Source organism: Tachyglossus aculeatus, chromosome 20 (assembly GCF_015852505.1).
Source record: "Tachyglossus aculeatus isolate mTacAcu1 chromosome 20, mTacAcu1.pri, whole genome shotgun sequence".
Classification (NCBI taxonomy): Eukaryota; Metazoa; Chordata; class Mammalia; order Monotremata; family Tachyglossidae; genus Tachyglossus; species Tachyglossus aculeatus.
In genome coordinates, this window is record NC_052085.1 from 8,675,773 (window position 1) to 8,701,161 (window position 25,389).

The 25,389-nt window shown below is 44.9% G+C and overlaps 2 protein-coding genes across 4 annotated transcripts in view; one reads left to right on the top strand and one right to left on the bottom strand.

Annotated features, from left to right (window-relative positions):
* The window catches only part of FAM124A (family with sequence similarity 124 member A), a 72,621-nt gene extending 51,165 nt beyond the window's left edge, over positions 1-21,456 (bottom strand). For 2 of the 3 annotated variants that reach the window (XM_038761837.1, XM_038761834.1), the window contains exons 1-2: positions 21,379-21,448; positions 10-102 (exon numbers count right to left, since the gene is read on the bottom strand). The gene's annotated coding sequence lies outside the window, so the exon portion shown is untranslated. Of the gene's footprint in view, positions 1-9; positions 103-9,785; positions 9,886-21,378 lie in introns of all 3 variants that reach the window. The other variant, XM_038761835.1, reaches the window with a different exon arrangement.
* LOC119941412 (guanylate cyclase soluble subunit beta-2-like) overlaps positions 1,297-25,389 on the top strand; it is a 33,705-nt gene continuing 9,612 nt past the window's right edge. The window contains exons 1-11 of the mRNA XM_038761839.1: positions 1,297-1,378; positions 9,643-9,803; positions 12,720-12,819; positions 14,572-14,768; positions 15,779-15,890; positions 17,722-17,825; positions 19,770-19,986; positions 21,416-21,736; positions 21,924-22,072; positions 23,290-23,436; positions 24,014-24,168. Coding sequence (XP_038617767.1) covers positions 1,312-1,378; positions 9,643-9,803; positions 12,720-12,819; positions 14,572-14,768; positions 15,779-15,890; positions 17,722-17,825; positions 19,770-19,986; positions 21,416-21,736; positions 21,924-22,072; positions 23,290-23,436; positions 24,014-24,168 — 1,730 coding nt within the window. The 5' untranslated portion in view covers positions 1,297-1,311. The remainder of the gene's footprint in view (positions 1,379-9,642; positions 9,804-12,719; positions 12,820-14,571; positions 14,769-15,778; positions 15,891-17,721; positions 17,826-19,769; positions 19,987-21,415; positions 21,737-21,923; positions 22,073-23,289; positions 23,437-24,013; positions 24,169-25,389) is intronic.

Genomic DNA, 25,389 nt, shown 5'->3' on the forward strand with positions numbered 1-25,389 from the left:
ACCACATACCTAATAAGAGACTGACTAAATGTTGCTCCAATGTGACATCAAGCTCTGCAAATCATATGTGGACTGGAAAGTGATCTTCAATGCAGCAATCTTCTACAACAAGAAAAAGAATAGGGTTACATGGGACTGGCCAACAATAGCATTCACTGAGCGCTTACTAGATGCAGAACACTGTACTAAGTGCTTAGGACAGTACAGTGTGATAGGCTTGGCAGTCACGCATTCTAGTCTATCTCTCGTTGCAGGCAGGAACCTCCAATTCCTTCACCTCCCCTCTCCCCCTTCCCTCCCCACACATTTAATCATAACGATAATGATAATAATAATGGCCTTTATTAAGCACTGTATGGTAAACACTCTTCTAAGTGCTAGTCAGGTAGGACACATGGAACTCATGTTCTAAGTAGGTGGGAGAGCAGATGAGGAAACTGAGGCACTGAAAAGTTAAGTGATTTGCCCCAAGTCACACAGTTGGCAGAGCCAGGATTAGAACTCAGGTCCTCTGGCTCCCATACCCATGCTCTTTCCATTAGGCCAAGCTGCTTCTCATAATATCCAATACCCAATTAATAATATTATTAATTGTGGTATTTGTTAAATGCTTACTATGGGCCAAGTACTGTCCTAAAACCTGGGGTATATACAATTCAAACTGATATGACACAGCTTAAGGGAGAAGGAGAACAGCTACTTAACCCCTATTTTATCTCTGTGAGGCACAGAGAAGTTAAGTGACTTGCCCATGGTTACACAGCACAGAAGCAGCAGAGCTGGGATCAAAATCCAATTCTCTTGAACTCCCAGTCCTGGGCTCTCACCACAAGGCCACATTGTTTCAGACTAGATAGAAAATCTTTCATTCTTTTATCACTTGCTATTGTCTCCCACACAGGGCTCATGACCGGATATGTAGAGAAAAGTTAAATGACGTGTCCAAGGTCAAACAGCAGGCCAAAGCTAGGACTGAAACCTGGGTCTCCTATCCCCCAGTCCCACCCAATTTCCTCAAGTTCTCGCAGCCTCTTTTGGAATTCAACAGAGGAGCAAAGAGGTGTTCCTGCCCTGCTCCAGTTCTCATGATTCATATGGGTAGTGTTCACTAAGGAGCCAATATCCAGTTAACACTTGCATTTTAGACATTTCCGCTGAAATGTCTCCCTTGAAATCGTCTTCCAGAACGCGGCAAAATTCAATCAGCTAAACTGATGTCTGTCTTCATCTTGGGCCAAGACCAGGCTTATGAATTTGTTTTTGTAAGATTATTTTTCTTTCAGAGCCGGTGCCGAGGTCCAAGATACCTTCATGACATACACAGTGTATGATGACCTAATCACCATTAAGCTGATCCAAGAAGCCTGCAAACTTTTGGGTAAGTCCAAACAGAGGGAAAGAGGATGCAAAATGTGTTGATCTGAGTGAAGTAATACCAAGTTCTCTAGCCTGAGCACGATTGCTGACATTTAAATCCTTGAAAAAATGCTTGGTTGCACAAATGTGTGTGGCAGGACCACTGAGATGAATTCTAGTGCAGAGAGAAACATGTCCCTAAATATCTCTTGGACGCTTGAAGATCTAGAGAATGGCCCAGTTTAACTCATTTCCCTACACCCCTATATACCCAGTGCCCCTTTGCTCAAACCTCTGACCCAACCTCACAATCCCTGAGCTGTTGCCCTACTGGTAGGCCACCTTTGGGAAAAAAAAATCTGAGGTCATATTCTTAAATGGGAAATAGAGTCAGGATTAATCGATCAATAGTACTCATTGAGTGCTTGCGATGTATACAGCACTGTACTATGTGTTTGGGAGAATTCAACAGAATTAGCACCTATGATCCCTGCTCACCCGGAGTTTACAATCCAGCAGGAGAAACGGACACGAAAATAAATGACAGGAAGAAGCAACAGAGTATAAGGTTACATACAACCGCTGCTGCGGTGGGGTGTCAACAGAAAAGTGCTTAGGTGAAGCAGAAGTGCTGAAGTGGCAGTTGGAAGTGTTATAAGGAGGGGAGACTAGAAATTAATCGGTGAAGGTCTCCTGGGGGAGATGTGATTTCACAAGGGTTTGAAGACAGGGAGAGCAGTGATCTACAGGATAGGAAGGAGGAGGGAGGTCCAGCTAGGAGGGTGGACATGAGCAAGGGGTCGATGGAAGAAGACATGAGAATGAGACACAATGAATTGGTTGGTGCAGGATAAAAGAATACGTAATAATAATCATAATGGTATTTGTTAAGGACTTGCTATGTGCCAAGCAGTGTATTAAACTCTGGAGTAGATACAAGATATTCAGATTGAGCACAGTTCCTGCCCCACCTGGGGCCAAGTAAAGGGAATCAGATTTAATCCCTCTTTTACAGATGAGGAAACTGAGGCACAAAGAAGTGAAGTGATTTGCCCAAGGTCACAGAGGAGGCAAGAAGGGATTAGAACCTAGGTCCTCTAACTCCCAGGCCTTTGCGCTTTCCGCTAGGCCACACTGTGAACTGGGGTGTAGTGGGAGGACAGTGAGAATAAGGCTGATCGAATATCTTAGAGCTTATAACCTAGACTTTCGGCTTGATGGGAAAGGAATGGGCAGTCATTGAAGATTATTGAGGAGTGTGCAAAATGATATTTCTGACAAATGATTCTGGCATCAAAGTACAGACTGGAGAGGGGCAAGACCTGGGGCAAGAGGATCAGGAGGATAATGCAGTAGGTCATCAGAAAATAAAAATGATTTTATTACCTGCTTATTCTGGGCTAAGCACTACGTAAAGGTCAGCAGATTGGACACAGTTCCCATTCCACCAGGGGCTCACTATTTGAGGTAGGGAGGGCGGCTAATATACTCTCGTTGTCCGGCTGAGGAACCGAGACACAGAGAAACCAAGTGATTTGCTCGCAGTCATGCAGCAGGCCAGTGTCAGAGCTAGGACAAGACCCTGAGTCTCCTGGTTTCCCAGATGCTTTGCTCTTTCCACTAGACCAAGCCAACTCCCAGATTTGGGGAGAGAGGAGGCGGGGTGGAAAGAATCAGGCTTAGGTTGGCAGCAGGTGAGGGTTTAGATCCTTCCAAGGGAATATCTGATGGGAACTTGCTGGGCCTCAGTTCCCTCATCTGTAGAATGGGGATGAAGACTGTGAGCCCCACGTGGGACAACCTCATCACCTTGTATCCTCTCAGCGCTTAGAACAGTCCTTTGCACATAGTAAGCGCTTAATAAATGCTAAAAAACAAAAAAACAAAAAAACTTGAGTATTTGTTCCCAATAAGCAAACCAAGGGGGACAGGTCAAGGCCATTTGTTAAGGGATGGTGGCTAGAGGCCACACCCCTGCGGAAAGCCCCAAAATTTGGGTACAACACAGTTCTCCTATAGCGTGTGTTCTTGCCAAAGCTGGTTTTAAGGAAAACACGTATATAGAGCTCACCCACACCCGATGTGGCGAGCAAGCACACAAACCATTTCCTCTGACCCCAGGAGGCAATCAATCAGCGGAATTTACGGAATGCTTACTGTGCAGAGAGCACTGTACTAAGCGCTTGGGAGAGTAGAATGAGTAAGCCGACACAATCCTGGTTCTCAAGCAGCTTAACAGAAGCACGCACTGCCAGACGAGACGTTCCCCAATTCCTAACAGCATTCCAGCCCAAACACGTAAGGAAAACACGGGCTAAGGCAGGACCGGGTGTACTTGCACGCTGTGTTCTTTTCGGGGCAGGACAGGTTAAAATAAACCTCCCTCCCTCCAAGCTAACCAGGCACAAATTCCTGTTGACATATCGGGTCAGCCAACCAACGGTTAGACTTACAGGGACAGGTGGTCCCTCCAGACGGCCCGAGTGATCTCCGATGCTTGGGTGAAGTGCTGAGCATATTTCAATTTCATTTTAATTTCAAATAATTCACTTAATTAAAAAAGTGATAATTTTAACTCAGGGTTCTCGGAGCCACAAAAACTACAATAAAAAAAAAAAGAAAACGAAGAAGAATCGTTTTTTTTTTTTCCACTCGGTTAGGGGCAATTTGACCGAGCCCAGGCCGCTTCTGCTATCTTTCCCCTGGTCATCTCCTGGGGGAGGGAAGCCAACAACAGGCTGGCGTAGGAGAGGTCAGAAGGTCCCAGGAGCCTCGGGGCTCAAGTAATTGAGTCTTTAGAAATTTGAGCTTGTCTAATTATGAGCCTTTTCTCCAGACGTGGTCTGCTACCAGTTTCATGCCAGCTTTGGATCAGTCCACTGCCTCCAAGGGCGTGCTAATTAAACAACTCGAATTCGTTTCCTTCAGCCGCTCCGAGAGGGGCAGAGCCGCACCGTAGCAAATGACAGAAGGATGGAGACTTAAAGCTGGGAGAAATCCAGGGGACAGAATGGCCATTAAAAAAAAATCCCAAACTTCTATCCAGAAATGTATTTGCCCATGCCCGGTTGGCATACAGCCTGAAGGAGAGGGCTAACACACATTGTGCTCAAGACTGGAGACACACCGCTTAGAAGTTGAGTTTACCACCCATCCCAGCACCCTGGAGTCTTAGGAACCATTAGCAACAAAGCAGACTCCATCCTGGCTGAGGCCAGGTCTAGGCTACAGAAGAAAAACAAGAGTTGGGGCAATGATCAGGTCAATTTAATTAAAAGACTCGACTTAGGAGGGGAGAGGCAGAGGCAGGAAAATATGGATGGGGGGAGGCTAAACACTTGCACGAGAAAAGCAGACCTGCCTTATAGACCTGCCTTTTAGACTGTGAGCCCACTGCTGGGTAGGGACTGTCTCTATGTGTTGCCAACTTGTACTTCCCAAGCGCTTAGTACAGTGCTCTGCACACAGTAAGCGCTCAATAAATACGATTGATGATGATGATGATAAACTTAAAGAGACAGTCGCAGAAAGAAAGACCACTAGAGGGCCCAGGAAGGCAAGGCACAAAAAGATTCGGACCACAGTCTTGTCTGTTACACACACACACACACACACACACACACACACACACACACACACACACACACACACACACACACACACACACACACACACACCCGCCCCCCACCCAACGGACATATTCAAGTCTACTCACAGGATTATAACAAATTTGCATTTAAAACAATACTTTTCACAAATCAAGCTTTTCTCTCATTCACATCGGCCTTCCTCCACTTCAGTGGAAATTAACGAAGATTTACTGTAGTTGAATGAACGTAATCATCAATTATTACTTACCAACTGCCCATAATGTGCATGGTGCTGTTCTAGGGGGTAAAGCAATGTGGTACACAAAGTGGCACACAAGGCTAAGGCATCAAGTGCTCATCTCAACTTCTAGGGTGCTGAACAATAATAATAATAATAGTAATAATTATAATATTTGTTAAGCACTTTCTTTGTGTCAAGCACTGCTGGGGTAGATTCAGGTTAATCAGGTAGGACACAGTCCCTGTCCCACCTGGGGATCCCAGTCTAAGTAGGAGGAAGAACAGGTATTGAACCCCCATTTTACAGCTGACGATACTGAGGCCCAGAGAAGCTAAAGTCACTTGCCCAAGAACACAGCAAACAAGTGGCAGAGCAGGCATTCGCACCCAGGTCTTTTGATTTCCAAGCCCCATGCTCTTCCAGTAGGCAAGATTACTTCTGTACAGACTGTGTTTGAACCTGATCCTGATACTAGGACCACTCTAATCCTTAACCCCTTTTTGATATCTACATAGAAAAACAATGAGAAGATAACACACATTTTGGGTCAAAAAAAAGTGTCATTTGCTAAGTGCTTACTATGTGTCGAGTACTGCACTAAGCACTGGGGTGGATACACGGAATTGGATTGGACACAGTCCTTGTTCCACATGAAGCTCATAGCCAATCCCCATTTTACAGATGAGGGAACTGAAGCACAGAGAAGTGAAGTGATTTGCCTAAGGTCACACAGCAGACAAGTGGTGGAGCTGGGATTAGAACCCAGGTCCCGACTCCAAGGCTTGGACTAAGACACACTGCTTAAACAACCGAATGGTTGTAAACCTTCGATTCACGTAGACATAGCCAAAGAAATTGAGATGACCGACTCTACATGGACATTCAGAGTCTGATGGTGTTGCAGGAGCAGAGGCTTTAAGTTTCCCATTAGATTGGATGCTCCATGAAGGCATGGCTCCCTATGGCTGACAGTGCACAGAACTTGCTTCTGACCTTCCTGTCATGTTGGCTCAAGTACAAAGCAACTTATTCTTCAAGGACACCGAGAGGATTCAATTGTCAAAACCCCATTTGTATCTGGAAAGTGCCTGGAGGTCCTCAGCAACAGAAACAATGTACGGTTTTTTATGGTATTTGTTAAGCACCTACCATGTGCCAGGCACTGTATGAGGCACTGGGGTAGATTCAAGCTAATCAGGTTGGACACAGTCCATGTCCCACATAGGGCTCACGGTCTTAATCTCCATTTTACAGACAAGGTAACCGAGGCACAGAGAAGTAAAGTGACTTTCCCAAGGTCACACAGCAGACAAGTGGAAGAGCCACGATTAGAACCAAGTCCTTCCAACTCCCAGGCTCTATCCACTAGGCAACGCTGCTTCTCACTAGAATAATTATTATTTGTCCTATTTTGGTTTTCCCAGGGAGTAGACTCAGTTGCACAAAGCTCCACCTTTAAGCAACTGTTGAGGTCCTCGTAAGGCCATCATGCAACAGTCGCTTTATCATGCTTTTTGCTTAGCATAATTTAAGATAGAACAGATGGCATGTTGAACATTTCATAAAGTAATCATTCTGTCAATGAATAAAGGCTGAGTGGATACAAGAGTTATCTGATCTGAAGAGAGGAAAAAAATTGGCACAGCTGGCAGACTTTGCAAAGAATGTAACAGCTAGACACCTTTGCATAACTCAACCATTTCATTGAGAAAAATTCATATGCAGAGTGACCAAATGATGGTCATTCTTTAAGCAGGACAGCATGTAAAAACAATAGTGCGAATGAGAACACCGGCCACAGCCTTGAAAGTAATCATGACAGATCTGAAAAAAAAAATTAACCTCATGCTATCCCTTGTTGTTACCTTTTAACTAGATTTTCCTGGGCACTTTTTGTGTGGATGAATAAAGTTTTAAACTATGGGTAAACATGAAGTTTCTCAACAAGATATAAATAGCAGTAAGAGGAGGGGATTTGGGAGGTGTAGGTAGTGCTTGATTTGTGCTAAGGTTTGCCAGGCACTTCTTCCCAAGGGCTTAATAGAGTGCTTCACATTCAACAGATGCTCAATAGATATCTTTTGATTGATCTGTCAGAAGGTGGTTACCACCCTCTTTTTCATCCTGTGTGCATTTGTGTGGAGTTGGGGGGGGGGGGGGGGCTTCTCCCCAAGATTGGGTGCGTGGTAGGGAGGGGGCCTGCGACTTCTTAATTTTTCCCCTCCCAAATCCAGGGACAAATCCATCATCAGATGGCAGCCTGCTTCTGCTCCTTTCTTTGAACATTCATCTCTCTTTCTTCATTAAAGTTCTGCTCGGCCCAACAACTTCTTCTAACGCTCGGTAAAGACTTGGGGCTCAGTGGAATGATGCACCCCCAAGCCCCTACACCTTATATTCACCCTCCTTCCCTTAAGTCTCCCTTCCATGCTCCTCCCACCGCCAAACCTGAAGCCTGGTCTGATTTACACAGCTGAGGTGTTACAAAGCTCTGTGTCAGCAAGAGACCGACACAAGCAGTCCTTCTGTTTAGAAGAGCATGAACACCAAGGACAGGCAAAGAAAAACTCTGTTCCAACACATATATTGAGTATTCTCAGTCATCCCTCCAGGTTTCAGCCTTTCGGGGAGGGGAGTGGGTACTTCTCTTTTTTGCACAGCTTAGGGACTCAAAAAGCCAAATAGAAAGGCTCTGCCACAATCGATGTTGTAGGCTTCCATGGGATTTTGCAAGGAGAAATCAAATAGGAACTTCACCTCCACAGAGCCGCTTTTGTCCCTCCAAAATAAGCTCGTTCGGCTACCTATCAGCAAATGCATCCTGAGACTGGCCCCTTCGACGTGCTTACATTGGCAGGTAATGAGGTGCACCTGTTCCCATCAGCGGCCAGTTAGGAAGCACAGCTGTTTTCTCTCAGTCAGACAAATTGGGGGAGAAGGGGGGGTGGAAATGGAGCAGAGAGGGAGGAAGGAAGGGACAGACCAACTCCCATCTACTTACTTTTCAGGAATTTCCCATCCAGGGACTCGTAATCACTGGCCAGGATTTGGACAGGAATTTAATAAAAGCTCATACAATCCCCACAGGAGTGTCAGCAGGTAGCTCGAGATAACTAATACCACCTTCAAATGCACCTGGCTAATTCTCCACAGCTAAAGTAGAGCCCTGGAGGTAATTATCTGAGTAATTCAGGAAAAAAAATCTGCTTTGAGTTGGATTATCTGGGGGAAAATATTTTCCTTGACATTTATACCACCTCTGACAAAAGGTTTGGGTAGTCCTCACTCTGATCTCAAACCTGGAAAGCCCAAAATGGCTACAGTCAGTGGCAGGGAGAGGTCGAACACCCCGGCCAAAATGAAGCAAGGAATAGAGGAAATTACCTAGGTAATTCAGGAAACAAAACTGTGTTTGGCCTGAGTGATTACCTAGCAAGAATTTAATTGTTCCCCAGCGGTGGGTGAGCCTTCCCAGGGTTTAATAAGACGTTCTTGGCAACCATTACCAGACATTTTTTTTTTCCAAATAAATTTGCCAAAGTTCAAAAACCTTGTTGGTGGTAAGAGTGTTAAGGGTACATCTTGAGCGCCTATTGAATGCAGTACACTGTACTAAGCACTTGAAGTTCAACAGTCGGCTTTAAAGAAATCCTCAGCAGTCTGAAGCTCCAGGTTCTCCAAGTTCTAGAGAAGAGGGCAATCACTTCAGAAGCCTCAATAAATACGGTTGCAGTGTTGAGGGGAAAGATTCTGATTTTTATGGTGCCAGGCTGCCTGGGCATAGACCTGGAGATCTGTACCCATTCATATGGCAGTGCTACCCCAATACGATCATGTTTTTAACAACCCTTCTGGAGAAATGACCATGCTCACAGACCTGGAAAAGACAAAATAAATCCAAATGTCTTGCTTTCGTTCCTCAGATTAGAAATACTCTTCAAAATAGTCACTCAGTAGTATTCATTGTGTGGTTACTGTGTGCAGAGCCCTGTGCTAAGCACTTAGAGTACAGAGTTAGAAGACCTGATTCCTACCTTCGAGGAGTTTACAGTCTGTGAGGGAGAGAAACACTTAAAGGAAGGAGGAAGAAAAGGGGGTATGTAGAGAGTTAATGTTAGTAAGGTATATAAAATACATGCAAAAGTGCTACGGGAGATTATGAATATCTAATACACAGGAAAGCAGCATGGCCTAGCAGAAAGAGCATGGGCTTGGGAGTCTGAGGACCTGAGTTCTAGTCCTGGCGCTGCCACTTGTCTGCTGTGTGACCCTGGGCAAGTCACTTAGCTTCTCTGGGCCTCAGTTTCCTCATCTGTAAAATGGGGATTCAATACCTGTTCTTCCTCCTACTTAGACTGTGAAAACCTGTGACACTGTGCTTGACACATAAGTAAGCACTTAAATACCAAAACTAAAGATTTCTCCACTGGGACTTTATTCTTTGGGGGTCTATAGGTATCTCCAAAGAAGCAATTTTGAAACTCTTTGGTGAGCACTTCTTCAAGTTCTGCAAGATGTCTGGCTATGACAGGATGTTACGGACCCTGGGAGGAAATCTGATGGAGTTCATCGAAAACTTAGATGCCCTTCACAGTTACCTTGCTCTCTCCTATCAGGTACGGTCATCCGTCGTGCTTTTAATCTCTTAGTAGCAGTGGTGACCCTGGCCAAGACTCCTGGCAGCCGGTGAGACCTGAGCTGCAGGAGAGAGAGAGAAAGAGCAACCCCTGGGTTGACTTCAATAAAGTAAAAATTCTCTGGGTCCCACCACTTTTCTTGGTAGCCAGTGAAGCAACTTTCTGAAACTGGACACCATGTGCACATGATGTTCCACGTTATTCCAGACACACAGTGTTACACCAGTGCCTTTTTACACCAGGAATACAGCATAATACAATGGCGTGTGTTATTCCACTAATACAGCCTAACACAATGATGTGGGTTACACTGGGAAGACAGAATAACATAATAATGTGAAATAGTTCACTTCGTGGACCTCCACCAGCACCTAGGGCATGTCACCGGACAATCTCAGATTCTTTTGCTTCAGAGCTGCTGCATTTCCCTCCCAGATCCCTATCAAACAGAAGCCCTTTCCTGGTCATGGAACTCATCAGCATGAGCTAAGGTGGAGGGAGGGTGGGTCCTTTAAATGAAAATACTGGATAGATAAGTGTCTGGTGCTATAACTGCACCAGGCAGGGGTACCAACCAGCTGAAATCCGGATTGCCCATTATGAAACCAGATGCATGGCCACCTTACACTTGTCACACTCCTTTGATTCCCTGTGTACTGTAACGGGAAGGTTGGCATCCAGCTTTGGAAAGACTACGAATCCTGAAAATCCATATCTGTCACCTTCTAATGGGATCATTACTGTTTTTCAGTTGGAGATGAGCCTGAAAATGGGTAAGAACAGGGACATTTAAATGATTCACTGGCCAGAAACATTCCAGAGGTCAGAGATTTATCTGTCTGAATGAATGGCAAGGCCCCAAAGAGGAAGGGGTACCTTGGTAGGGGCACTGATTTGGTGGGCATGAATATAGCTCTGAGCTTCAGGCAGTGGAAGCCTAGGTTATCCTCCAAGGACTTAGTATAGTGCTCTGCACACAGTAAGCACTCAATAACTATTGATTGATTACTCGATTTCCAGACAGTGTCCCCTCCTACCTCTGGGCACGCACCCTATAACCCCAAACTGAGACTAGGCTTGGCCCTGAAGAGCAACAGCAGTGAAGGCCTAGGGCCCTCGTGGAAAGAGTACAGGCCTGGGAATCAGAGGACCTGGGTTCTAATCCAGCTCTGCTTCTTGTCTGTTGTGTGATCTTGAGGAAATCACTTAACTTTTCTGTGCCTCAGATTCCTCATCTGAAAAATGGGACTCAAATACCTGTTCTCCCTCCTACTTCAAATGGAGAGCCTCATGTGGGATGGGGATCCTGTCTGCCCTGATTATCTTGTACTGACCCCATTGCTTAGCATAGTGCTTGACACACAGTAAATGCTTAACCAATAACACAAGTATTGTGATTATTATAGCCACCATGGGCCTCCTTGAGGGTTGTGCCCTTTTGTCCAATTGTTCAAGAGGCCTTGGGAGTAAATCTCAGGAGAAACCGCAGGGAGAAGACCGGCCCTCACAAAATCAGGGTTGGGATTAATTCCCCTCTACAACATCTGGCCTAGTGAGCCAAGAATCTGAAAGTCACAGTCAATATATAGGGGAGGAAACTGCCCAGCGCTGATTAGCATGAACGGTTACTGGCTGAGGTGGTAAGAAATGAATTTCCCCATTGGGACCCAAACTTAATTAAAAGAAGGAGGTCAGGAGGAGTGCAAATGTTTGATGGCTAGTGTCCTTGATTTTTAAGGTGAGACCATGTGAAAAATAGAACAGGAAACATTCTCCTATGGGTTGAAGATTTTGTGCCCTCGGACTTAAGCCAAGCACATAGTTTAGAGGGCAGAAGTTGGTGCTGGCTCCGCCCCTAATCTCCCTTGAAAACCCACAGGGAGGCATTGTTCTTCTTCGCGGGGAGTGCTATTCTTGTTCCCTCCCAGTCATCTTATTATACGATGCTTTTTTTCCTGGAAAAAAGTGGGCCTAAAATCGTCTTGCATCATACAGGGTGAAAAGTTAGGGAGGTGAGATGATCTTTCCGACGGACAGATATAGATGAGATAGGATGTTCCGCCTCTCTGTGTTGCCTCTGCACTTGGATCTGGGCCACTTACGCACTTGCTACGTCGCCTCACAGCACTTATGTCCATATTCTTACATTCAGACATTTCCCCTATATGAAACCGATTTTAATCAATCATACTTCCTGAGCTCTTAATATGTGCAAAGCACTGTACTTAGCGCTTGGGAGAATATAATAGAATAAAACAGACTCATTCCCTACCCAAAACAATGTCTGTCTCCCCATCTATCATCAATCGTATTTATTGAGCACTTACTGTGTGCAGAGCACTGGACTAAGCGCTTGGGAAGTACAAGTTGGCAACATATAGAGACAGTCCCTACCCAACAGTGGGCTCACAGTCTAAAAGTCCCATCTAGACTGTAAGATCCTTGGACAGCGATCATGTCTACAAACTCCACTGAACTGAACTCTCCCAAGCGCTTAGTACAGTGCTCTGCAATAGTAAGCACTCAATACATACCATTGATTGATTGATGCCATGGAAGGGCAGCCATTACACTATGTTACCTTTTGCATCACTATCAGACAGGATACTGGGCTGGATGGAAACCCTGAGTTGGCCAATCTGCCAGTGACATTTCTACATTTGGAGAATTCATCTGAGCAAGACGGAAATGACCAAAATTCGAAAGTTGAATTTTTCCAGTGGGTTCAAAGAATTTCCCACCCAGCCAGTTGCTTGTTTCTCCTGGCCACACTGGATTGCCCTTTTTTTCTCCATAGGAAATCTTAGAGAATCCCGGCCCATATTCCATGCCTTTCCTCGGCCCTCAAAAGAATGAATCAGGTAGACTGAGAAAAGCGTGTCATTTCTTCATTAGGAAATGAACGCCCCATCATTTCGTGTGGAGAAAGGGTCAGACGGGATAATCCTCCTTCACTACTACTCTGATCGGAGCGGGCTCTGCCACATCGTGCCAGGTATAGTAATGGGTTGACAAATTGCTAGAACCGGATTTGCCACGAGGAAATTACTTCCACAAAAGCTAATGGCTGAGTTGCCAGCTGCTGAGGTCCGATTAACCTACATCCCTTGGTAATGTGTGCCTTCTTGCTTGCGCGCCTAACTGTTGCTTTCCTAATCAAGTATCTTCTTAAAACAGACTGTAAGCTCCTAGTGAACAGGGATCATGTCTGCCAACTCTAATGTACTGAACTTTTCCAAGCGCTTAGTACAGTGCTCTGCACACAGTAAGCACTTAGTAAATACCATTGATTGATGATCTTTGATCACTTAGGAATTTGACTCCACATCTTCTTTGGAGAAGTTAATGACTTAACAAAAACTACTGAACCTCAGGGATCTTTAGAATGGCAGGGCTTCTCTGGGCCTCAGACACGGTCAGCACAAAACATGAGAAGTGGAGTAGTAGTATGGTGTAGTGGATAGAGCCCAGGCCTGGGAGAAAGACGGTCACGGGTTCTAATCCCCACTCCATCACTTAACTGCTGTGTGACCTTGGGCATGTCACTTCACTTCTCTAGGCCTCAGTTACCTCATCTGTAAAATGGGGATTGAGACTGTGAGCCCCACATGGGACAGGGACTGTCCAACCCAACCCGATTTGCTTCTATCCACCCTTGCGCTTAGTATGGTGCCTGTACATAATAAGAACTTAAATACTACAATTATTATTATTAATGGTTGGGTGCATTTAAATTTTGGGTAGTATGAGAATACTGAGATGCAGCAGTCAAGTGGCTGCCTTTGGCCTAGTGAAGCAGCGTGACTCAGTGGAAAGAGCACGGGCTTTGGAGTCAGAGGTCATGGGTTCAAATCCCGGTTCCGCCACTTGTCAGCTGTGTGACTTTGGGCAAGTCACTTAACTTCTCTGGGCCTCAGTGACCTCATCTGTAAAATGGGGATTAAGACTGTGAGCCTCACGTGGGACAACCTGATCACCTTGTATCCTCCCCAGTGCTTAGAATAGTGCTTTGCACATAGTAAGCGCTTAACAAATGCCATCATTATTAGTATTATTATTAGTGGAAAGAGCATGGAGGTCCAGGATCTAGTCTTGGCACTTGCCTGGTTGGTGACCTTGGGTAAGACCCTTGATCTCTCTATGCCTCAGTTATATCACCTGTAAAATGGGGATGATAACACACATTTTTATGGCATGTGGCGAGTGCTTACTATGTACCAAACACTGCTCTAAGCAGGGGGGGTAGATTCAAGCCACTCAGGTTGGATATGGTCCATGTCCCACACAGGGCTCATAGTCTTAATGCCCATTTTACTGATGAGGTGACTGAGACACAGAGAAGTTAAGTGGCCTATTCCTCCTCCCTCTTCTATTGTAAGCCTTATGTGGATCAGGGATTGATCTGATTATTTTGTATCTATCCCAGTGCTTGGGCACAATGTAAATGCTTAGTAAGCGCTTCGTACAGTGCTCTGCACACAGTTAGTGCTCAAAAAGTACAAGTGAATGAATGAACACCATCCCTATTATTCTCTCACGGCAATCAAGTGATGGAGTTGAGACTAGAACTCAAGTCTTCTGACTCCCAGCCCTGGGCTCTATCCATTAATGACCATGCCGCCTTCTCTTTTGTCCATAGCTGCAAAAATCATTAGCAGCAGTCCTGACCTACCTCCAGCTCTCAGATTCCATTACTCATTCTGATGGATCACCTCCCTAGCAATTCCCATGTGTTCTCCCGACACAGGTATCATAGAGGCTGTTGCTAAAGACTTCTTTGACACTGATGTGACCATGGATATTCTTGATAAAAATGAAGAAGAGGAAAGGACTGGGAAGAAGGAGCATGTTGTGTTTCTTGTTCATCAGAAAGCTCGAGGAGGGAAGAAAAGAGAAAAGCAGAAAATAGCTCCAAAAGGCCAAGACCTCCAGAAGGACCAAGAGGTACTTTAAACTCAGCTCTATCTGTGGCTGATGCCAAAATTAAATCTGGATTACCAGCCCGGATAATAAGAGTGTAAACTCTTCATCTGAGTGTAAACTCCTTGTGGACAGGGAATCTACCTTGTGCTTTCGTTGTTCTTCCCACGAGCTAAGCATGTGCATTGCAATCAATAGGTGTGCAGTAAATCCCACTAGTACTATTACGTGTTAGACTGGAAGTCCTTTAAAATGCCTAGGATCAAAGTTGCCAAGCCACAGAGCAGCAACTGCAGTCCAAGTAGCAGTTGGTGTGAGCTGATCAATCACTGGTATGTATCAAGTGCTTACTGGGTGCAGACGCTGTATTAAGTGCTGGGGAAAGAACAATACAACAGAGTTAGTAGGTCTAGGAGAGCTTGTAAAGGGTGGGGAAACTAGAGTAAAACCCATCCACCAAATCCTGTCAGTTCCACCTTCACAACATCTCTAAAATCTGCTCTTTCCTCTCCACGCCAACTACTACCATGCTGGTCCAAGCAAGCATTTATACTATCTGGCTTTGACTACTGCATCAAGCCTCCTTGCTGACCTCCCTGCCTCCTGTCTCTCCCCACTCCAGTCCATACTTCCTTCTGCTGTGCAGCTCATTTTTCTTAAAAAAACAAAACAATTCATATCTCCCCACTGCTCAAGTTATATCACTGATGGATTGATTTTTAAGATGTCCAGCAGGCACTGCCAGAAAGTAAAGAGACACCCCTCTAACCCATCTGCTGGAGAAGAGTCAAAAATCGGGGTCCAAGTTTTGCATTCACCACCCTATGCCTCAATCTCTCTGTAAGGTGGGGGATAATAATACCCGTGCCATTCTGCGGAGGGGCACTGTGAGTGAGATGGACGAGACCTACCACTCATTGCCTCTGAATCCCATGGAGAAAGGAGCTCAGTCAATACAAAACATCTCTAGGTCTGAAAAAAGGAAAAATCACCTGATCAAGCGCATATGCTTCTTTTCTCTTTCCTTCCTACAGGCACTGGAAGCTGCTTTGCAGAAAATGAAGGAGAAATATTTGACCCTAGCCCATTGCCCAGCGAAGAAATCCCGCTGGGACACTGTGAGAAGTGTTGTCATATTTGGAAAAGGTGAGTCTGCTGTTTACTAATCTCAGCTGCACGGACCATAATGATGGATGGAGCTCAGCTGGGTAGAGAAATGGCTTCTCTCCCAGGGGATGACAGCCCGCTGGTTACGAATAGGCTGAAAAACACTCCATGATTATGATGTCATTGATTAATGGAGAGCTTGGGTTTAGTGAGAGAGGTTTTCTTATTTAAATGTGATCAGACTAACTCGCTTTTAATTTATCTCGCTTGATTACTAATATGCCCTTCCTTTGTTCTCACTGAGACATTCCTCTCTTCTGCCAGGAAAAACAGTTTTTTTTTTAATTGTTATCAGAATTAGCCCACATCGTACACCACATGGACTCATTAAATTCACTTCCAGTGTTAAAAGTCCAATTTTTTGAAGTTCTGGGAAGCAAAGGATGAATAGCTTTGGCTACTTAAGTCAAGGAACAGGCTTCTTCTAAACAAGCTCCCCAGCTATTCTTTCCTCGTTTTTTTGTTTTGTTGGTTTTTTTTTAAATGGTATTTGTTAATGGCACTTACTATGTGCCAGGCCCTATGTACTAAGCTCTTGGGGTAGATAGGTTTAGTGGATAGAGCACAGGGCTGGGAGTATGAAGCTTTCAGGTTCTAATCCCAGCTCTGCCACTTGTCTGCTGCGTGACCTTGGGCATACCACTTCACTTCCCTAGGCCTCAGTTACCTCATCTGTAAATAGGGAGTGAGACTGTGAACCCCATGTGGGACACGGACCATGTCCAACCCGATTTGCTTGTATCCACCCCAGCGCTCAGTATAGTGCCTGGAATATAGTAAAAGCTTAACAAATACCACAATTATTATTATAAATTAATCAGGTTGGACCCAGTTCCTGTCCCACATGGGGCTCAGAGCCTTAATCCCCATTTTCCAGATGAGGGAATGGAGGTACAGAGAAGTGACTTACCCAAGGTCCAAGAGCAGGCAAGTGGAGCAGGCATTAGGACCCAGGTCCTGCCGGCTTCCAGGCCTGTGCTGGATCCACTAGGCCACACTTCCCGGTCATTAGGGCCGAGTTATTGGAGACAGCTTTTGAATGGAAAAAGAGTTGGGCAATGGGGCGGGGCCGACACATCCACCAGCCAGATTTGAGTTTCCGTTGCCCGAAAGATGGAGGAAAATTCTTACCCACCATTCTGGGCATTCTGATGGGCCTTGATTATATACATCTGCGGGGTGGGGGATGTGGCGGCTGCAGAACCCAAATGATTGCCTTCTGAGTCATTTAACGGTAAGCTAATCAAACAGGCAATTGGGATCCTTTGTCTAAAAGATTTTCATATCAAAAAGCCTCCATTTTGGATCACTATCCCTGCCAAGCGGGGCTGTTGGTGAAATCCTCAAGTGCTATCCAAAACTGTCATTCTAAAACAACTTCATGGCAAATGTCACTGACGCGAGGCTCAGCGCTGTGAAGACGGCTTTGAATAGCGAGAGTGGTGCTGTTTGCGCCACGATGGCTCATTGTCTGGTCTGTCAGCATTTTCAATGCTGACTCTATTTTCATGGAGATAGTTAATTGGCCCCAATCCACTTCTCTGGGGAGAAATGTGCGGGGGCGGGGGGGACGACGACAAGGGATAACTGGAAAGCGGTATACAGAAAGGTCTATCAACCTAGACACAAGTTTATTTTGTGCGAATGTTTCTGTTAATTTGGAAAAGGATTGCTTGGGCCATCTGCAGAGAAAAATAAGTTGATTTTGGATTTTCACAAAATCCTTTATAGAACATTCTAATCTTCCCTTCATGGAAAGAGAGGGATCAGAGATTTATCACTAATGGGTTTGGTTTTTTTCCCCATACAGGGAACCTACTGAGGACTTTTGAACCAGTTTTTCCAGAAAGGCTTTGGGTGGAAGAGCGAATATTCTGCAATGCTTTTCCCTTCCACCTCGTGTTTGATGAAGCAGTAAGTGTGCCACCCTCATGCAATAGGGAAGATAAGGAATGATTCTTTAAAGGGAGGCAGACCAGTTCAGAGGCTGCTCCAGGCTAAATTTTTCAAGTTTGCCAACACTTAGTGCTAATAGGAAATCAGATCATTTAACTCCTTCGTGCCTCACTTGTGCTATCTGTGCAGAGTTGACCTTCATATTTAAAGAAGATGCCTCTGATGGTGAAATTCACCCATGGGGGCCACGCATGACCCACAGTCCCAGCCAAATTCTGTCTCTTTATGATACCATATTTGGTATTTGCCGCATTTGCCGCTCTTTTCCCTTTTGTCTCCTTTCAAAGCTCTCGCTCAAAAAGATCCTCCCCCTTCCTGACTACAGTACACCAGGATGGTCTATCCTAGGAAACTGACTCCCAGTTCTCATTTGGGATACAACATTGTTTACGGCTTTGTTTCAATGTGCCCTTAAAATAATTTCTCTGCCCTCCTGGCTTTTGGTTTCCCAACTTCAGCCCTCCACACAGCAGTTGTTTGGGTAGCCAGTTGTGTTCTATCTATAAAATGGGGACAATCAAAGTGCCTGACTACCACTGCTGTTAGTGACGAGAGGATTTTAATACACTATCCCTAAGATTCTTTGATGGAAACATCATATATTGAACTATTTAAAGAATGGGTTTCAAAAGGACTGAGGGTAAGTCATGTCACTCAGGCATTTGTTATCCACCAAAAACTGTACTTCCTCCCAAAGTCCCTTAGTTCCTGTGACTCCTCTTAACCTCATTTATGGAACCACGGCAGATGTTCACCTGCCGATTCCTTCTACGTGTATAATTTTCAGGCTTCCTGCAAAATGTCTGCTTTCCCTGAAAGAGGCCTCTGGCCTTGAGCAGAGAGCGAGATTATCTGCAGGGGAGTACACTGTAGAGGAGGGGAGGAGATGAGGTTAAATGGTTAATTAACCTGACCCTCCTTGTCTTAGACTACAAACTCCCAGAAGGCCCCTCGGTATAAATGTTCAGCTCCGTGCACATGAGCGAGCTTAATAAATAAATACTAGATGATGTTGTTGGGAGAAAAAAGTCCAAAGATCCATCAAAGCTAGACGGCCTTCCTGCCTTGGGACAGCAGTGCTGCCAAAGGAGTTAGAAACCACAGGATAGGCCTACTCATAGGGGACGGATACATACAAGGAGCTTTTACTTTCTTTCTCAAATAGCCTTCTCTCTGTTCTATCCCCACCTCTCACCTTGACTGTGACCTGTATTTTTCTAACACTTTAACACATGGTGTTGCTTTTGGACTCAAGGATCGCACTTCAGGTCTCTGACATAATTCCCTTTAATGTCCCTTTAAATAGAAAGCATGACCCTGCTCAGATTAATCTTTTGGCTCACAAGACTCTGCTTTACCAGCACCACGCATACTTTATTGAGAGCGTTTGTCAACTTTGGGCGGTTCGTGTTCAGACGTGTTCAGATCAGAGTGTGAATCTGGCCCTTGGCGATTTACGTATGCCGAGGAAATCTCAGCTTGGGAATTGTGTTTATTCAAATGATAAACAATGCCTTAATATATTCCCATATCAGCTGAATATGTCAAAGCACATAACAGAGGTCAACCATCTCACATGTAATTAATACTATTAGAAACCAGATTCAGACAAGGCAATGTTACAACATGATTACTGTTTTACTCTGCCAGCTACCTTTCAACCTATCTTTTAAACAACTGCCTTTTCTTTTTCAAATTTTCTATTAGGAGATTTTTTTAAAATTCCTATAAACCTTTTGGGGTTCCTCTAACGTACTGAGGGGGTGCTTGCCTCTTCCACTGTTATTTCAATGATTGGTTCTGAGTTCCAGGAGAATCTCAGATTTACATTTTTTCTTTTTCCCATACTACAGGAAAGATCTTAAATCTGCCCTCTTCCCTGCCTTTCTTCTTTATGAATAGCTTAGGGTCAAACAAGCGGGAGTGAACATCCAAAAATACGTCCCAGGACTCCAAACCCAAGGCATTCGCGTAGACCAGTATTTCTCCATCATTCACCCCCAAGTCCCCTTCACTATTGTCAGCATCTGCAAATTCATCAATAGTCCGTTTGTGCTTGGAACACGAAGAGAAATGATGCCAGAAGCATGGAAAAACCAACCTTCCCTCAAGCTCAGAGGTATTAAATAAGGCACCTCCTTATCATGGGAGCCTGCAGATTGTAAACTCCTTGCGGGCAGGGGTTGTGTCTACTAACTTGCTTGTATTGTACTTTCCCAAATGCTTAGTACAGTGATCCGCACACAGTTAAGTGCTCAAGAAACACCCCTGATTGAGTGACCATATCTGGAATTGACAAACTAATCAGAGGGCAATTGGCAGACTTTTCAGATCATAACAGAGAGATGGATAAAAAAAATAATTTGGAGCCACAATCATTTGTAGTTAATTTTAAAAAAATCAATGCATGGGTCTTTCCTGGTCCCTAATTGGAGGGCAGGATGGGAAGAGGGAAGATGGCAGCAATTTTCCCCCTCATCCGCCCCAGTCTGGCCCGGTCCCCCTGGCTTTGAAGTCCTGGGAGCTGGGGACTAAAGGCCAGGGGATACCAATGAGTTTAAAATAAGAAAAAGCTGCAAGAAAAGTTGAGGCGAGGGGGATGAAGGGTGTAGCGGAGGTGGTCCGTGAAACTGGTCAGAAATGAGTTTGGGATGTCGCGGCAGGCAAAAAGAGCGGGAACAGGAGGGGAGCCGGGCCGCTCTAACCCACCTGGTCAAGCACAACCGTAATGAGATGGAGCGCCTTGCAAAAGCCACTTCATGGGGAAATGAAATTTTCTGGATAATTGGGGAAGCACAACAGATTAGGCAGGAAATGCTCACTTGCTCTTCTGGTCACTTGGGCAACAGCAAGATCCATGTAACATTACTGCATTCAAAGGGCCCATATGGCCCTGAAAGAATGATTGCCTCTCCCCAGACATATGACTTTCTTCAGGACCAGTTAGTGTCCAAGACACAAGGCAAGGGAAAAGAGAGTAATTTAAATTGTTCTCTAAGGAAGGAGTAGCACTATGGGTTAGAAAACCAAACACCTGAAGTGGAATTTTGTTGGCCATTCAAATTGACTGACAACTAAGAAGGTGGTTTGAGCACTCCCTTGGAATGAACAAAGATGGAGCAAGGTGTTTCAGGAGATGCTCAGAAATGGAAAATTGTTAGTCACGCCGATGATATTGCTAATCATTAACACTGCATATGGCATTTGCCAAGAATTTTTCACTTGGTTAATACTAGGAGGGATTTCCCACTACAGTGGAAGTTATCATCATCATCAATCGTATTTATTGAGTGCTTACTGTGTGCAGAGCACTGTACTAAGCGCTTGGGAAGTACAAGTTGGCAACACATAGAGACAGTCCCTACCCAACAGTGGGCTCACAGTCTAAAAGAAGTTCCTTGAGAGTAGGGGATCCACAGCTATGACCTCTGCTGTACTCTCCCAAGTGCTTAGTACAGAGCTCAGCATAGCGTCAGCGCTTAGGAAATGCTATCGATTGATTGATACTTACCAATTGAGCGCACCGATTGCTGCATTGGTCCCGGCAGGCCAGATGATGTGGATGGAATCCATGCGGTGCATGATCTATCTGTGCTCCCCCAAGCTCCGCAGCCTGCAGGAACTGGAGGAACGCAAGATGCACATTTCCGACATCGCCCAGCACGACTCCACCAGGGATCTCATCCTCCTGAACCAGCAGAGGCTGGCCGAGATAGAGCTGTCCAACCAGCTGGAGAGGAAGAAGGAGGAGCTCCGGGTCCTCTCCAAACACCTGGCCCTGGAGAAGAAGAAAACAGAGACATTGCTGTATGCCATGCTCCCCAAACACGTAGCCAATCAGCTGAAGGAAGGCAAAAGGGTGGCAGCAGGTACCCAGTGAATTTCTCCTCCCAAGCACCATGTTTCATGGGTGGTAGTAGGCCAGTTTTACCTTTGAATGCTCGGATGATCAGCTTTATCATGTAAATAAATTAGATGCTAAATGGCCCTAATTAAACCATAATCCTTCCAGCTATTATTTAAGCTTTGAGAGCTAATATCTGCTTTCTTTCTCAGGGGAATTTCAAACCTGCACGATTCTTTTCAGTGATGTAGTGACCTTTACCAACATATGCGCTGCCTGTGAGCCCATCCAAATAGTAAATATGCTGAATGCCATGTACTCAAGATTTGACCGGCTAACCAACGTTCACGATGTCTACAAAGTAAGAGTTTGGGTGACAGAGAATGCAGTTTTGGGTGGTGTCTTTGCAGATCATATATTGGGTGCTTTCCTTTGCCTCTTTTCTCTAAACTGTTGGGGGAAAGAAATACTGAAATTAACTCTTTCAGTGTTTCTGGATGTTTTGCATAGCCCAGTAGAGGGCCATTTAATCAAATCAATCAATCAATCGCATTTATTGAGTGCTTACTGTGTGCAGAGCACTGTACTAAGCGCTTGGGAAGGACAAGTTGGCAACATATAGAGACGGTCCCTACCCAACGGTGGGCTCACAGTCTAGAAGGGGACGACGACAGAGAACAAAACCAAACATATTAACAAAATAAAATAAATACAACAGATAAGTACAAGTAAAATAAATAAATAAATAATCAATCGCATTTATTGAGCGCTTACTGGGTGCAGAGCACTGTACTAAGCGCTTGGGAAGGACAAGTTGGCAACATATAGAGACGGTCCCTACCCAACAGTGAGCTCACAGTCTAGAAGGTGGGGGGGACAGAGAACAAAACCAAACATACTAACAAAATAAAATAGAGTAGATACGCACAAGTAAAATAAATAATCAATCAATCGTATTTATTGAGCACTTACTGGATGCAGAGCATAAATAGAGTAATAAATATGTACAAACGTATATACATATATACAGGTGCTCTGAGGAAGGGAAGGAGGCAAGATGGGTGTCCTTCCCAAGCGCTTAGTACAGTGCTCCGCACCCAGTAAGCGCTCAACAAATACGACTGAGGGGTTGCTTTTCAAAGTGCTCCAGTTTGCGTTTGCCAGCCCCAGAGCTCACACTCATCAAAGGGATGGCCCCCTAAACCGTAAGTTTGTTCTGGGCAGGGAATATGTCTACCAATTCAGTTACATTGGATTCTCCCACATGTTTAGTACAGTGCTCTACACACCATATATGCTCAATAAATACAACCGATTGATTGATGGCCCTAACCAAATTGCTATTAGCTAAATAGCATCTTCTGGCCAAAGTAAGACATCTGGTTCTTCTGGAACTTGTGGCCATTGATAGCAAAAATTATGTTGCTTCTGAAAGCCTGGTCTGTTCCTCTTCCCTCCGGCAGGATCCACAAAAGAGGATACTGTCATTTCGACTTACATGTTGGAAAAATGATACCACCTTCCGAGGGACTCTAGGGAAAATGGAACTAATCCTCCCACCTTCCCTTTTCTACCCAGGTGGAAACAATAGGCGATGCCTACATGGTGGTAGGAGGTGTGCCAGTGCCTAGGGAAAGCCATGCTCAGAGAGTGGCCAATTTTGCCCTGGGAATGCAAATTTCTGCAAGAGACGTGGTGAATCCTGTCACCGGAGAGCCCATTCAGGTAAGGTGAACCGAATCCTCTGCTTGATATATAATCCTCTGTAATACAATTTTTCCTTTAATGATGGAGATATAATTAATATGAACAATAATAATAATGATTCTGGTATTTAATTATTTATATTATTTATTTATTATTAATTATTTAATTCCCAGTTTACAGGTGAGGAAACTGAGGTCCAGAATAGTTAGTTGCCCAAAGTCAAACAGCAGGCAAGTGGTGAGGTCAGGATTAGTACTTGGGGCTCCTTACTCAATCTCTGCTCTTTCCAGGCAAGTAGCCACTCTCCTGCCATGTATCGTTAGCTGAATCATCTGATCAAGTTTTTCACAGGAAATGCCTATTCAAGCATTGAAGTTCTTTACAGGTTGATGTGGTGCCTTTGGAAATGAAAGGCAGATGTAATCTTGGGCTCCTGCTAAGCAGACTGAAACTTCACTCAGGACGGGGATACGGTTACGGGCAGCCTAGGAGTGAGCAGGAGTGCCTAGCTAGCATGATATGACGCTTTCTAGCTGCAAGTCCAGAGTTAGAGGGAGAAGAGATTCCTGGTTTTGACTTTATCTTCTCCCTCCAGATAAGGGTGGGGATCCACACAGGACCGGTGTTGGCCGGAGTCGTTGGAGACAAGATGCCCCGCTACTGCTTGTTTGGTGACACTGTGAACACAGCTTCCAGGATGGAAAGTCACGGGCTTCCCAGTAAAGTGCACCTCAGTCCAACTGCATTCCGGTACAACCATCCTCTCCCTAAATCTGCCTCTGATCTACGTCCTAGGGACCCAACATCCCATCGATCAGCCCGTCAATCAATCAATCATATTTATTGAGCTCTTCTTGGGTGCACAGCACTGTAGTAATTGCTTGAGAGTTACAATATAACTGCTCAACATGATCCCTACACAGAAAGCTTACACGAATGCCTGCTCCCCCCTCTAGACTGTAAGCTCATTGTGGGCAGGGTATGTGTCTATTATATTGTACTCACCCAAATGCCTAGTACAGTGCTCTGCACACAGTAAGTGCTCAATAAATACAATTAATTGACTGACTCACCAGCTAGTGAGGGTAGACAGACAAAATAAACTACAGATAGGGGAAGCAACAGAGCAGCATGGGGTAGTGGAAAGAGCACAAGCCTGAGAGTCAGGAGGTTGTGGGTTCTAATCCTGGCTCCTCTACTTGTCTGCTGTGTGACCTTGCGCAAGTCACTTCACTTCTCTGGGCCTCAGCTACATAATCTGTAAAAAGGGGATTGAGACTAGGAGCCCCACGTGAGACAGGAACTATGTCCAACCCGATTTGCTTGTATCTACCCCAGCACTTAGTACAGTGTCTGGCACACAGTAAGTAACAAATACCACAATTATTATTAGTATTATTATTAACGGAGTGTAAGGACATGTACATAGTACTCTGGGGAGAGGGGTTGGGTATCAAAGCGTTTGAGGGTATGAACACGAGTGGACAGGAAATGCAGAAGGGAGGGAGGAAAGGGTGGGGAGATGAGGGGTTAGTCAAGGAAGCTTTCTTGGAGAAGAAACTATTGAAGTAGGGCTTTGAAGATGGGGAAGTGGTTTTGTGTCAGATATGAAGCAGTTAGTATAGTGCTCTGCACATTGTAAGTGCTCAGTAAATATCACTGAAGGGGGAGGGAGTTTCAGGCAGAAGAAAGGGGTTGATAGGGAGAGGAGATTGAGGCATAGTAAGTAGGTTGGTGTTAGAGGAATGAAGTGTGTGGGTTGAACTGCAGTGGGAGAGAAGCAAGGATAGGTATGGGGAGGGAGTTGATTAAGTGCCTATGATAACCAATTGTGAATTCAGTGCTCAGCACACAGTAAGTGCTCAGTAAGTACTATTGATGATGTGAGCAAAGGGCACTTTTGGGTGTTCAGGCTAAAGGATATCTTACACCAGAACAAAGTAAAACACCCACAAAACAAGGTGGACTTTA